The sequence below is a fragment of the Neolamprologus multifasciatus genome, chromosome 7, assembly GCF_963576455.1.
Source record: "Neolamprologus multifasciatus chromosome 7, fNeoMul1.2, whole genome shotgun sequence".
Taxonomy (NCBI): Eukaryota; Metazoa; Chordata; class Actinopteri; order Cichliformes; family Cichlidae; genus Neolamprologus; species Neolamprologus multifasciatus.
The window spans coordinates 59,076,562-59,088,967 of NC_140445.1; the positions used below are offsets into that span (position 1 = coordinate 59,076,562).

General features: G+C 41.6%; 1 protein-coding gene across 5 annotated transcripts in view; it reads right to left on the reverse strand.

Annotated features, from left to right (window-relative positions):
- Positions 1-6,299, reverse strand: part of magi2b (membrane associated guanylate kinase, WW and PDZ domain containing 2b) — a 90,984-nt gene extending 84,685 nt beyond the window's left edge. For 2 of the 5 annotated variants that reach the window (XM_085167986.1, XM_085167989.1), the window contains exon 1: positions 5,583-6,299. In XM_085167986.1, coding sequence (XP_085024112.1) covers positions 5,583-5,880 — 298 coding nt within the window. In that variant the 5' untranslated portion in view covers positions 5,881-6,299. The remainder of the gene's footprint in view (positions 1-5,582) is intronic. The other 3 variants (XM_085167988.1, XM_085167990.1, XM_085167987.1) reach the window with 2 other exon arrangements.
- Positions 6,300-12,406: the final 6,107 nt, after the last annotated feature.

The following is a 12,406-nucleotide window of genomic DNA, read 5'->3' on the forward strand; positions in this document are numbered from 1 at the left end:
TAACCATGCCTGGAAAGCCTGTCAAGCTTTCCAATTTCTCCCACGTGCTGTGTTGGGATCAATATATCTTTTTTAGAGTCTTAAAAAAATTGCAATAAGACATCAGAAAAGACTCATGAAAATATTCAAATGTGTGTTTTTTTCTGCTCTGAAATAAACTGGAAAACATGCTTAAAAAGCTTAGCGCATACAACAATATCCTTAATAGCTCAACAGCCTGTTGCATTTGTTTGTGGAGAAATGGATAGCGCTACACAAAAACAAACATACTATTATAAAAGATTTTAGGGGTAAAATAAAATATTTGTTACGCACTTCATTTATTCAAGGAAAGTCTAAATTCCAGTACACCCACCAAATCGAAGGTTTGCCTAGCTCCCTGTCTGCACACAGCTGTAAAACCTGAAAATATCGCTTTTTTGATAAACAAAGATATTTCCTCACAGTCTCAGCTTTTTGCATGTTTTTCTTTTTCAAGGATTAAAAGAAATTAAGGTTCATCGTTTTTAAAAAATCATTTTTACTAATACAAAGATTTTTAAGGCTAACACTACTATATTTTACTTTATTTTGGTGTTATTTATTCCCCTGTTATTCTTATGAAACAAAGAAGTCTTCATTCTAAGAAATGGGTCAATTGTTTGGTCTTCATCACACCATGTCTGAACTTGAGCAGTGCAAAATTCATGTTAACACAACACAGAAACTTCAATAAGTATCATTTTTATTTGCTGATAGGTCGTTTAGGCACCATATAATCACTCCACCTATGCATACGCAGTTAACAGGTGCACATTTAAGACTTCTTGAATGTTCGCTCATCTCAACCAAACATCTAAAAGAAAACCTTTGTGTCAAACTGAAGATGTGATGTTTAACGAATTCGAAGCAAAATCGGGATCAAATGAGCCCGCGTTCTTGTTGTAAACTACAGATTTGAAACAGTCAACTTCACAAAGCAGATCATCAAATTTATGCAATCAGTAGGACGAACATATGTTTTTACTGCTGTCTGCAGAATCCCAGTTAACAGTTTCATTAAGGAACCGCGAGCTTGCTGGCCTGCCCCGTATAAGCTGTGGGCGAGTGCTGCACAGTGTGACGGAGGCTGACTGTGCTCCACTTAGATGTTAAAGGCCATGTTAACATTTTGAATTCATGTTGTTTTCCCTCAGAAGGAACACATATTGTGCTCACAAACCCAACTGCATAAAACATCCCGGGGTCTTCCACCTCCACACTTTTCTCCGCGAGCCAAAAACATATACTGCATTTGGAGGGGAGAAAATTACATTTCAGAGAGACAAGCAGTGACAGCGTTGGCTTCTTTTCTTATATGGAGGAATCTTCAGGTAGGGAAAAGGGCATTTCTGATATTCTGCTTATTGGTATGTAAATTATATCAGGACTTGTTGTAGATTCAGCCTGAATCTGAATAAGAGAATAAAGGCACCCAAAACAGCTGATATTACCACTTGTCCTGTTTGTTTCTAAGTTTATCATATTAAGTTTTAGTCATATAACTTTTCAGGGGCTTTTTTTCCCCAAAAACTGATAACAGCAGTGAAAATTAATGAGATTCCAAACATTACTGAACATTTTCAGCATGCTGTCAATTTTTATTTCTACTAAATCAGAACAGCAGTCGCCTCAAGATGTAAGGTAAAGGCTCTGCAGTAATACAGAAAACCCCAACAATCAAATGACCCCTTTGAGCAATGCACTTGTGACAGTGGGGAGGAAAAACTCCCTTTTAACAGGAAACAAGCTCAGGGAGGGGCAGCCATCTGTTGCGACTGATTTGGGGTGAGGGGAGAAAGATAACATCACAGGTATAGACTTAAACACATTATTTTGCTTTTAAGGCTACGTCCACACTAGCCCGGATAGATTTGAAAACTGCGTTTTCTTCTGAAAACGCTCGGTGTCCACACTAGCGTTTTCAGTGTCCACATTGAAACGGCCCAAAACGCCTTACGTTCCAGTCCTGCGCATGCGCAAAAGCGAGTGAGAATTAAAGAATTTGAAGAAAAGCTATCTGGAGCATGTACAAAGTGATATTCATCTTTTTTTAGGGCTGTCAAAATTGAGAGCAATCAACACAACTGCTGTATAATGCACTCCGCTATCTTTGTTTAATTTGTCACATGACTGCATCACATGAATAACATGCATCAACGTTTTAGAAAGTCTGCGTTTTGGAGTGTCCACACTGCCACGGGACAGCTCCGTTTTGAAATGTATGCGTTTTCGAGAGCGTTTTCAAAACGCTGCGTTTTACCTTGAGGAAAACGCCGCCTGAGTGTGGACGGGAGGCCAAAACGGAGAGAAAACGATGCGTTTTCAAATGAAAACGCATTACCCGGGTATTTTTGAAAACACGATTTTTCTATGCGTTTGCACCTTTCGTCCACACATAAACGGCGTTTTCGGTCACTGAAAACGGAGATTTTTAAAGACTCCGGCCAGGGTGGATATTTTTGAAAACTTGAAAACGAGAAAAACGCAGAAAACGCAGAAAACGCAGAAAACGCAGCGTCAAAGGTGTGCGCATTTTTTGACGTCACACTGTGCGCCACGTTATTGTTTCGGTGAAATGAATTTCTATAATACTGTTACTGTTAATTGTACTGTTAATTACGTGTGGACGGGATTATTTTTTAAAACGAAAACGGAAAATCTCCGTTTTCAAAAATACCCGTGTACGTAGCCTAAGAATGAAGAACCTCTTGTTGAATAATAACAACAAGAGGGAACAGAGTCCATTTTGCCAAGTGTCTTTTCTCACATCTCCACCGCACTCTTCTCTTAAAACTCCACCTTTGTCTTTCTCACTTTGTCACACACACACACACACACACACAACACTAACACACACACACACGCACACACTTATTCACACTTCTCTCCACTCCATACTGTTCTAACACCTCTGTGGTTGTGATCTTCATGGCACTTCTATAAATCTGCCTCACTGAGTCGAGCAGCCGTTTGCACCTCACTCACGCTCGCTCCGGATGAGGTGATGAACATGGAGGAGAGCTCTACATCAAAATCATTAGGTGCAAACGGGCACAAGCAACATCTAATGTACAAACGAGCAGTTTAAGCTCAACAACAACACACTAGTGGTCATAACAGGCCTCGTTTCGTGTCACGCCAACAGTGAACCAGCGTGGACTCACTCGTTTTCTTATAACATCCGTGACTCTCCAGCTATGACACGACACAGTGTCATCAGTGAAAAGGCCATTTGTTTTAAGCTTTTGGTTTTTTAGGGGGGTGGTGGGTGGAATTAGGAGAGAGCGGAAGATGACACAAAGGATTTGAACCCACGCAGTGACTGACCTAACCACTCGGCTATCCGTTCAGCCAGGAAGTTCCAGAGTATTGCTTAAAAAAAATGTAGAAATTGTTATGCTTTGTTGGTATTTTGTGGTGCAGTTTGTTGCTTTGATGGTGAGATTTATTTACAGCACATTCATTTACAAGACAGAGGGGTGAGAATCTTGAAGCAGCTAAACACACACACACAAACATAGACGGGGAATAAATAACAACTCCCCTGAGATGTGCACTTGAAATTGTTTCTTTGTTGGCAATCCAGCTATCACACTTAAATAATTTCTGTATAAAAGAAAGCAGTTTGACTGATTGGCACATGTTGTTTATGGACACTTTTAGAAAGTGATACGTCCTAAATGACAACTCACACCTGCGTGGTGCAATGCACACAAAAAAACTTGCCAACACAGATATTTTTTGGGGGAAACAAATATGCATGTTTGTTCCAGTAAAATCTGCATGACTGGCTTCCCCCGTCCCATCGATTTAAATGAGAGCACAGTGAAAACATGTCTGAATGCCATAGTTCCTAAAAAACTGTGATGTAGGCACATGAAGGAGATGACGGCAGAGTCACCTCAACGTGGAGGTCCATCAGGCCTCTCTGCCAGTGCAGTGCTCCCTCTGGGACTGTAGCGGGGCTTTCTACAGTGTACCTGACTGGAAATAGCCTGTTAAAACGTGTAAGTGCGTGCATGTCTGCACGGTCGGGCAGACGTGATTGTGCACTCAGACGGGACATCCATATCTCTGATTTTTTTTTTTCTTTTCTTTTGGCTGTGTGTGGCCTCTGAGTCGAGCGGCTGGACTCCTTCTAGATGATTCCTCGGCGGGCCGTGAGTGTGTCAGCAACTGTCTGCCATAAATATACTCCGCTCTCCACTGGACGGAAGTCAAATACTAATATGACAGTGGGAGAAAGAGGGAGAGGGAGCGAAAAAATATATGTAGTGAAGGGGACAACAAGCTGTGCACAAACAGCAGAGGGCTCAAGGACGTTCTCGGCAAAGACGACGTTCATCTGGAGAGCAGCGAGGTGGGAAGTTCAATACACGCATAGACTCATGTTTAAATGCATAAGTGAGGGAGGAAGAGAATAGACCTGTCTGTTAGAGGCACATTAGCATTTTAACCCCTCACACATCACAACACCACACTCCCACTCTGTCAGCAGCTCTAACTCAGTAATCAATCACATTGATGCAACCCATGGAAACACAGGGACTGAGACAGAGCAGGCGAATCCTCTGTAAACATGCTCGGCAATGTCCAAAAATAAAATTAAAAAACTGCTGGATTTCAAGCTACACTGAGGCTTATTTCGCAGCTGGGAACGCAGCCCTTTTTAGCCACTTACTGGGGCTTAACTGAACAGAGGGTGCGATGATAAGCATCTCCTCCACTTTTAACTTCTATCCAATGTTCTCTCTGCGCAGACACCCTGACTGCTCTTACACTGGCTGACAGAAGCAGGTCACTCAGTCAAGTCTGCTGCCAGAAATCCACTGGAACATCACAACAACCCTCCATCTTCAGAGGCTACAGTTTGGTTTTGATTTTGTTTTTTTAATCAAAACACCCTCAAAGCTACCCTAAGCATGACCTGCACAATTATTGAGTATTTCATGAGCACCACATGTGCACATGCCAGTGAAATTTTAAAGGGGGTGATCAATATGAAAGCTTCATGGGAGTGCAGGTATCGTGGAATAACAGCACTGATCTGGGCTGGCATGCAGCAGTTGTTTGTGTGAAGCGTGTCTGTCTGCTCAGACTGTACAGCAGCCAGCAAAGAGAAGAGAGAGAAGAAGAAGAAGAAGAAGAAAAAACATTTGATCCACAGCGAAGGCCTCGCGTCCTCGACCAAAATAAGGAGAAAACCGCAGGCTGTGGCATCAAGCCTAAACGGACACACCCCCTCCAGCCTGGAGGCATCGAACCAGCGATAAACAGACCGCGGCTGCTCCTGGCTGCGATGTAATCATTATAGTTGCTGATCCTGGTGGACTGAGCCCTTCATTACGGCTCGTAATTGTATTTCAGCAACAAAACAGGCCCGCAGCCTAGCAAAGGTCCGTGTTTACACCGGCTTCTCGCTTTAATGCAGACTGACAGATGACTGCACGAATGACATCTTAATCAAACCAGCAACACTCATTTACACACACACGCCACACACGCACGCCTCTCCGCGGATCCGCGCTCCTGGCCCCTCTCCCGTCCCGCGCATATCTCACCTTGCTTGACACATTTGAAGCGGACCGGGTCTTTGCAGTGTTTGATCACGGCCAGCACGTCCCGGGTAGTGAGCCCGGCTACTGGCATGTCGTTGACCTCCAGCAGCAGTTCATCCTGGGCCAGTTTGCCGCTCTGGATCAGCCCTTTCCCCTGCTTCACCTCGCCGAAGTAGGGGAACTGGCCGTTCTCCGCGCCCCCCTTCAGCTCGAACCCCAGCTCGCCTTCTTTCCCCCGGGTTATCACCGCTTCGTGGACTTTGTTGGTCCAGTGGTTTTTCTTCTTGAGGCTCTTCGACATCGTTAGGGCGAGTTAATCACCGCGGGCTAGCCCCTGCAAAAGCCTCCTACCGTCTCATCTCTGCCTTTTGTGCGAGCGGCTGCAGCTTCACGGCGCTCGTGGCTCCATCATCACCGGTGCACGCTGGCGCAGTGTCCGCTCTGCGAGCCGCGCAGTCGGGCAGAGAGCTGCAGTACAGCACGGCAGCGGACTGAAATAATTATCACTCTGTCAGACACACAGACGCAAGAGACAGATCCTGGCGGATGACCCGGATGTGAAGCCTGAAGGAGGGGAGAGATGAATGGTTCTGGTTCGGCGTAAAGGGATGGAGAGGAGGGGAAATAGCACAGGAGGCGCTTCACTCTTACTACACTGCCAGGGGCGCTTCCTCGGGCTCACTGTGATCGCACACATGTAGGACGAAATATGGTACGCTGCGTGATAGCCTGTATAAACTTGCTCACGCGCAATTTACACGCAAGTGCGTTTGGGGAGTGTGAGAAACAGCAGGTTTCGCGCTGCAAAATTTATATATCTGTGGACTTTGCCAGAATATTCCCTTTCTAAAAACATATGCAACAAGCTTGTAAAGACTACCCAAAGGCTGCATTACCACGCGGGACAACACCAGGGACAGCAGGTTCACCGGGATGTGGTGACTTCGAGATTAATGGTTGTTTATTAACACTAAGTAAAAAAAAAAAATAGAGCGAATTAATAAAAGGCTTTATTTATATAAGACTTGGGGTAACAAAAGGCTTTATTAATGCCGATTTTATTCTGCTAAATAAATATAAATATAATATCTACACAGTACGCGGGGAAACCTGCACAGAGGTGTGCCAAACTATGGTTAAACTAATATGCAGTTTAAAGTAAAACTGCTGTAGTTGGTCAGTAACCGCCTCCCTCACACATCCATACAGACACCCTCCTTCGTGCATCAATACCTGGTTCTGACATGCAGGATTGTCCATTACATGAATATACATTCCTAAATATTGCGCTTCAAAAAGCGCTTTTCATCCCTCGTGGATTCATTGTTGGAATTTTGTAATTCATCCACACAGCACATAAAAGATTTATTGCATGGGTGGTTGAGCAGAAACAAAATTTTGTTTTTGTTTTTGTTTTTTTGTTTTTTTGTTTTTTTGTTTTTTTGTTTTTTTATGTTTTTTTGTTTTTTGTTTGTTTAAATGTTATAATGCGAAGAAAAAAACGTCGCATCCTGACTTGTGTTTTGTTAAAAGTTCGCCATCTCTGTGTTGGTCACAGTTACATTACTATGATGACATAAATCCAAGTTCAACACAAAACGACAAATCCGTTTGTTGCCATTACTTTTTCATGGCTTGCATGACTTTCTGAAAGTGGGTGAAGTAAAGTTGCGTTCAATATTTAATGCATGAGTCAAGAGCTGCTGGTCTGAATCTACTGAGGAGGATGGTCCCTCTTACCACTCTGGACGTGTGGTGTGTGTGTGTGTGTGTGTGTGTGTGTGTGTGTGTGTGTGTGTGTAATGTGAGCAATCTCCCTACAAAACAACATTACTGTACACAGAAAGCAGCCAGTGAATAAAACACAAGAAGCAGTGGACTCTATCTTTACATACTTGGGTTTCTTTTAGCATTTAGGTCACACAGATGTTCAAATGGCCTCTGACACTAATTCTAAGCAGATGATGGAGACTAGATTCATTTTCTCCATCGCAGTAGAGAAATATTACTGAATAATCCAGAAAACTGGCTGGATTAGTAGACTAGACACCCATGGGGGAAATGAATCCCAGTTTTGCTTTTGCTCTGCTCTACTGGTGGACGTCAGAATTGCAGCATCATGAGGCCTCTGGCCTGGACTGAAACTCTTCATTTTCACTCCAACACCAGCTCATTTATTGGGTCTGGTTGCACTAAATTATGAAACCAGCTCACGCTGCCTTCAAAGAGAATACAAATGTGGAGCAGTCTCTTGCTCTGGCGCTCTCTTTGTTACATAACTTGTATATTTGTGCAGGCAGGATAAATCATACACTAAATTTTTCCCCTGTGCTCATATATCTATATCTGGATCAGAGTTTTTCACTATTTTGGACCTTCTCTTTGTGAACAGAAGTGCGATAGAAGAACAAAGAGAAAAGCCATCAGCTGTCGAAGCTTTGAGCTCGAGCAGCTAAATTTGGAGTCACTTTCGGCAGCTCGTTGGCACTTCAAGATTTTTTTTTTTGTACTGACAGGATGCTAAAGTAGAGCAGGAGCTCTCTGTGTCTGTATGGCCACTCGAGAACAATGACACAGCTTCAGTGTTAGGAGGAGGTTGAAGAGGAGGAACACATACTCCTTTTTTTTTTCTTGAGTGTCACTTTGATGCTGATGTTTGCTCCGAATTGTCCAAATAACAGAAGAAAACAGTCGAATTAGCAGTGAATCTGCACCCTGAAGGCATCCACACAGGCCATCTCAGGCGGCCTGTAAACACGTTTGTGGCCGTGTTTGTGCATGCTGGGCGGGGGAGGAAGAAGAAAGATGCGGATATTACTTTATATCATCATTATAGACAGAAAGTAATGAGCATCCTAAAGCAGACTGCCAACAACAGAAGGCAAAAATACAATAACACGAGGCAGCCTGCGCACTCAGAGGGGGAATTTCAATAGAGCTTATATGGATTTAGTTCACCGCCTCCCTCATTGACTCTGCTTTGTGCATTTGCTATTCGGGGGAAAGAAAAAAAAATGCACACTAAGTTGTTTTTTATTGCTCAGCGAGGACAGAGGGGGAGAGGGGTCACCTTCACACAGGCACTCGCACACAGTCTCCTCCACTATTTATCACCTTTATTCAATCCACAGATTAAGGAAAAAAGGGACCAGGGGTGTCTGCATGCATCTGCAAACATGAGACTGTAACAATATTGGGGATATGCATTTTACACTTTAAAAATTACACATGAACATGACACGATCGCATCTATGAGGAACAGTAGTGGAGCTAAAAGTCTGTTTCACACATACTCACAGTCAAACGCAAGACACACACACACAGAATAAGTTAATTAGACTGAATGGCTTTAGGGAATTGGCAACTGAATCACATTTGCTTTTTCTTCGAGCTCACAATGAGATTTAATTATGAAGGGAAACTTGCGACGCCAGAGTACACCTGTTAAAAAAAAATAAAAAATCCAGACTGAATCCAAACCAAACCAGACAAAGGAGGCTGGAAATTCAGCAGGATTAAGATCATATTAGCTTCTGTGGATCTGTGGTGGTGTCAGTGTCGGCTCGGTGCAGAAATGTTACTCAAAAGCAGAGATTTGAAACTGCACCAGATTAGGTTTTAGAGACAGACAGATTTTAGATTAGGTGGTCCTGCAAACAACCTCTCCTTGGCTTTAGTGGGCTTAATATTTTACATTAAATGCAAGTTTTTTCTTTACGAATCTCATACTGATACGTCCAAGTCTCCCAAACTTTATATAAAATGTGCGGGTTATTGCACTCATCTGGTTTTTGATCCCTTCGTGGTCTGCTCCGGCACCCTGTTCCTTCCTTCTCTTTTTCCTTAAACACATACCTTGTTTTTGAGTAAGTTATTCACACCGTTTGATCTCCCCGGGAGGACTTTAGGGATTAGCTAAATGACCCTGCAATTAGCTTTTAAATCACACAATGCCTCCCCAAAAATAGTTTCCTCTCAGCTAATGTCCTATCATTGTGCTTGAGTGGCGATGGCTTAGCTAAGTCTGCAAGATAGGAGACAGCCTTGGCACTGCTGCTGCTGCCACCCATTTGTGGGATGTTCCTTGCCATCATCTAGCTGTCTATTAAATATATAAATATGGAGAGAGACTGGAATGTGACAGTTGTTCTGATAATCCGTTCACTATCTCTAAACTAATTCCTTTGATCAGCTAGTGAATGCTGGAAATAATTTTGGGCTTCAGTTCTTGCTTTAAATTACCACAGCTTGATAGAAAATCACTTTCTCGCTCTAGTTCAAGATTAATTAGCCCTAATCACGGGGGCTTTCCAGTGGAGATTTTATATGAAGGCCCAATGCATCTTTGTCACAAGCAATCTTTGTTAATTATATCCAAACTGCTGATTAAATTTTCCCCCTTGTCTCCTTTATAACCATCAAGCAGCCATCAGTCTATTAGTTACATGCTGTTACTAACAGTGTACACTAGATGGGGCTAGTTGTTGCTTTTATTTTCCTATGCTGAGCTGTTAATATTAGGATATATTATTTATGTAGTCGTTTCTTTAATAAAACAGACACATCTCTGACAGATTAACTACTATCACAGACTCACTGATCACTGTGCCAAAGATAGCCTAGTATATTTGTAAAGGAAGCTGTTTTCTGTAGTATATTCTGTATGTTTTTAAGGCAATAAAAGCCATTAGTAATTTAATTAAATATTGTAGTTTTGTTTATGCATTGTGAATGTGAAAGGCCCGGCAAGGTTCAAGATTTGGAAATTAGAAATATCTATAAACTATATGCGCAGCACATCAGTTTCATGCTCCATGTTGAAACTATGTTAAACTGCATTGTTCCTTTTAAAGAAATACATTTAAATTTAAATTGTCCCCTTTTTATGGATTCTTAGTGATTTTGGGAACATACACAGCTTAAAAATTCACAGTATAATTTGCTTATATGCTGTTTTTATATATTTCTATATATGCTATATTTATACATATATTCATATTTTATTTTTACCCCTTTATTTTTTTATTTTAATTGTTATTATTATTATTTATTGCTACTGGAAACTGAATTTCCCGGAGGAATCCATCCATCTATCTATCTTTCTGTTCTGAGTCTTGGACTTTCTAGTTCAGTTTATTGTAATATTCTTTGTGATCCCTGGTTTGTTTAATGTTTATACTTACATTGTGTATTCTTTGATATATTTAGCTTTGTTCCCGGTTCACAGTTGTTTTAGAATTTGGTTTTTCCATCAGCCACATCCTGTCTGCATTTGGATCCTAATCACCCTGACAGCAACACAAAGTCAGTTAAACTTCAGTCTATCCAGTTGAGAAGAAACCACCGACAGGTACATTGCAGAAGCAAAAACAAGACAACCCTCAAAAAGGAAGTGGCTCAGCAGATGACGAGGTACTCATTTCTCTCTACTTCAGGGATATGGAGAGAAATGGGCCTCGAAAGGGTTGCAAATGTATAGGATATGATCCACAAGGGTAAACAAAAATTTACAAATGTGTACAATGATTTGTGTGTGCGTTAATCCACACGCTATGCAAAGCAGTTTCTCCACGTAAAACTATTTTACAAATGCGTACATTCAAACCTGAATAAATACTGATTATTTACGCATAATTTATTACGTTCAGCTCACGAATCCGATCATTTTGACTTTCGAAAACCTTTCTGTGCGTACAAACGTCTAAAACTACACGTAGCATCTCCCCCTCGCTTTAAAACCTTAAATACGTGTGCACGAATCGCCTGACACGCACAGATCACGTGGGGTAAATTTATCGCTGCAAGTTTCACCCAGACTCACAAATGTAAGATGCATTCATGTCCCAGTGTAAAGCTTGGAAATCTGGGTTTCCACTACATACGTTCTTTTCCCTTTCTAAATAAACCCTTTTACTAGAAAACACAGATTTACCAATTACAGAAACTACACAGTAGCCTGCAACATCCTGAAATGTTCAGGATTATTCATTAAGCTAACATGTTAGACTGCTTTCATTAGAGGATGGTAAGATTAACATCAAAGTGATATTCCACTTGACCTGAAATATATCTTCAAAATATACAGAGATTAGTAAGCATACTCACTCCAGAGGATGATCTGCAGTAATGTACAGTAATGGTGTCCCCCCATCTGCAGCAGAGTGCTCACGTTTCCCAGCAGAAGTCCATAAGATTATTTAAACCATATAGTAACCTTTTATAGGCTACTGTGTAGTGTCTGTTCGGGTTTGGATGTGCGCATTTGTAAAATAGTTTTATGCGGTCAAATTACTTTGTATTTGTGTCTGGATTGAAGCAGGTCCTCGTGAGCCCTCAGAAGTTATACACAAATCATTGTAGACACTTGTAAATCTTAGTTTACGCTTGTGTATAATATTGAATGCATTTGCAACCCTTTTGGGGCAAATTTCTCTCCATACAGGGGCATGCCTAGAAAGGGGGGGGGGGGGGGCATGGGGTGCCACCAGCCCCCCTGAAATTTGATATGCAATTTCAAACAAGGTTTTCTAAATATATTTCAATATACAACCTGGGTGCTATTAAGCTACTTTAGCAGGATTCTAACTTTGACTTATGTAAAAAGTCTAAATACTTACAAAAAAAACAAAAAACAAAACTATCACAGGCTGTTGTTTAATTCTTTCCCAACTTTTCACATAATAAATGTGCAATAGGACGCAGGGATGCATATGAGCTTGAAAATTGTGGTTTGTACACTAGCTCTTTAAACTTAAATTGTACAATTAAATACTTATGGTAAATATTCTGATTTCATGTACCCTCCCTGCCTGGTCCACCCCATTTTA